The sequence below is a fragment of the Montipora capricornis genome, unplaced genomic scaffold (genome assembly GCF_036669925.1).
Source record: "Montipora capricornis isolate CH-2021 unplaced genomic scaffold, ASM3666992v2 scaffold_140, whole genome shotgun sequence".
In the NCBI taxonomy this organism is placed as follows: Eukaryota; Metazoa; Cnidaria; class Anthozoa; order Scleractinia; family Acroporidae; genus Montipora; species Montipora capricornis.
This window is the reverse complement of record NW_027179904.1, coordinates 1,139-2,500: the sequence shown is the minus strand read 5'-3', so window position 1 is coordinate 2,500 and position 1,362 is coordinate 1,139. Positions and strand designations below refer to the sequence as shown.

Here is a 1,362-nt window from a genome sequence, read left to right as displayed (position 1 = left end):
TTTCAAGACAAAGGATTTTTCTCATGAATGTGCGGCTAAGGATGTATCAAGTATTGTTATTCAAATTTGGGCGCCATTTATGCAAAGGGTCTATAAGGTTTAATCTTTTCAAAATTACCGGTAAAACAGAGTGGTGTGAAAATCACCACAACATCGTTTTCTGGATTCTTCACAATCCGCAATGTGGACGCTCACGTGATAAAGAACGCTGGGGGATGGTACATGTATTGGCAGACGCTTCTTAAAAAAATTACATTGTTAAAACACCCTACACGCAGACACACACTACAATTATACCTCGTCTGAATTTGGCAAGTAAAGTGTGAAAATTTGTATGAAAAAATTAATTGACTCACTTTCAATGTTCACGTATGCATACTTTGTATCATTTGCAATGAAATTCTCGGCAAGACAAACATATTTTCCTTGGTGCTTCTCATAATTGGGATGGCAAATCACAAGCTGGCTAGGATCACTTTGGCGTAAGTAAAAGAACCCACTCTGACGGCTTTTGCAGTTTGCTACATCACCACGAAGGTCGCTTGTTACAAGAACTTCCGTTCCGTTACTCTCGTCATTCCAGTAAAAGAACCAAGTACGGGTTGGTGGTGGATAGCCAATTACATCACACTTCAACTCAACGTGTTCTCCTTTGTCTTGCTGAATCACTGCTTGATCACTCCAGCCAAAGATGGTTGGTTGAATTAATTCTGTGTAGACAATCAAAGCCAACTGAGTAAATTCATCTCCCCAAGAAATCTAAGCACCATAATTTATTGGCTTTAACTTGAGCTAACTACAATATAAAACTGCATGTAGTGAAAACTGCTTGACTTTAGAAAATTAATGCCCAGAACCCAGAGTTACCAATCATTGCACTAGCAGTCAGTATAAAATCTGCCTGTCAACTAGGCTGACCACCCTTTTCCCAAAACGTCCAAAAATCCTGGGAGAAAAACAAATTATTGTAAGACCACTTTCAAAAAAATTCAAATTACAAAATGTACGGTGACAATGATGTAGTAGTCTGTTCATTCCATTGAACCAACCAGAAGTTCCCTTTCCATTTGAAATATTTTAGTTCTTTTGCACAGTATTTAATAATTCTTTAATGGTATGCAAAGTTTCATGCAGTTGACAGCACATAAGCCAATGATTGGAAATTTGTGCATGATTCAAAATGAGAAAGCAAGACACTACAAACTCCCCTTGCACTATATTGTAGGTCGTGGGAATCGAAAAATCCCTTAGATGTCTAAATTGCATGCAGAAAGAAACGCAATATTTATTGTAACTTAAAATGTGTCCTGGTAGGCATCAACAAAATGTCTGTAGAACTATAATCAGTGCTACAGCTTGAAG

The 1,362-nt window shown here is 37.7% G+C and overlaps 1 protein-coding gene across 1 annotated transcript in view; it reads right to left on the bottom strand.

Annotated features, from left to right (window-relative positions):
- LOC138034639 (fibroblast growth factor receptor 3-like) overlaps positions 1-710 on the bottom strand; it is a gene marked incomplete at both ends in the record, with an annotated part of 18,557 nt that extends 17,847 nt beyond the window's left edge. The window contains one exon of the mRNA XM_068881851.1: positions 357-710. Within this exon, the coding sequence (XP_068737952.1) occupies positions 357-710 (354 nt within the window). The remainder of the gene's footprint in view (positions 1-356) is intronic.
- Between the last annotated feature and the right edge of the window lie 652 nt (positions 711-1,362).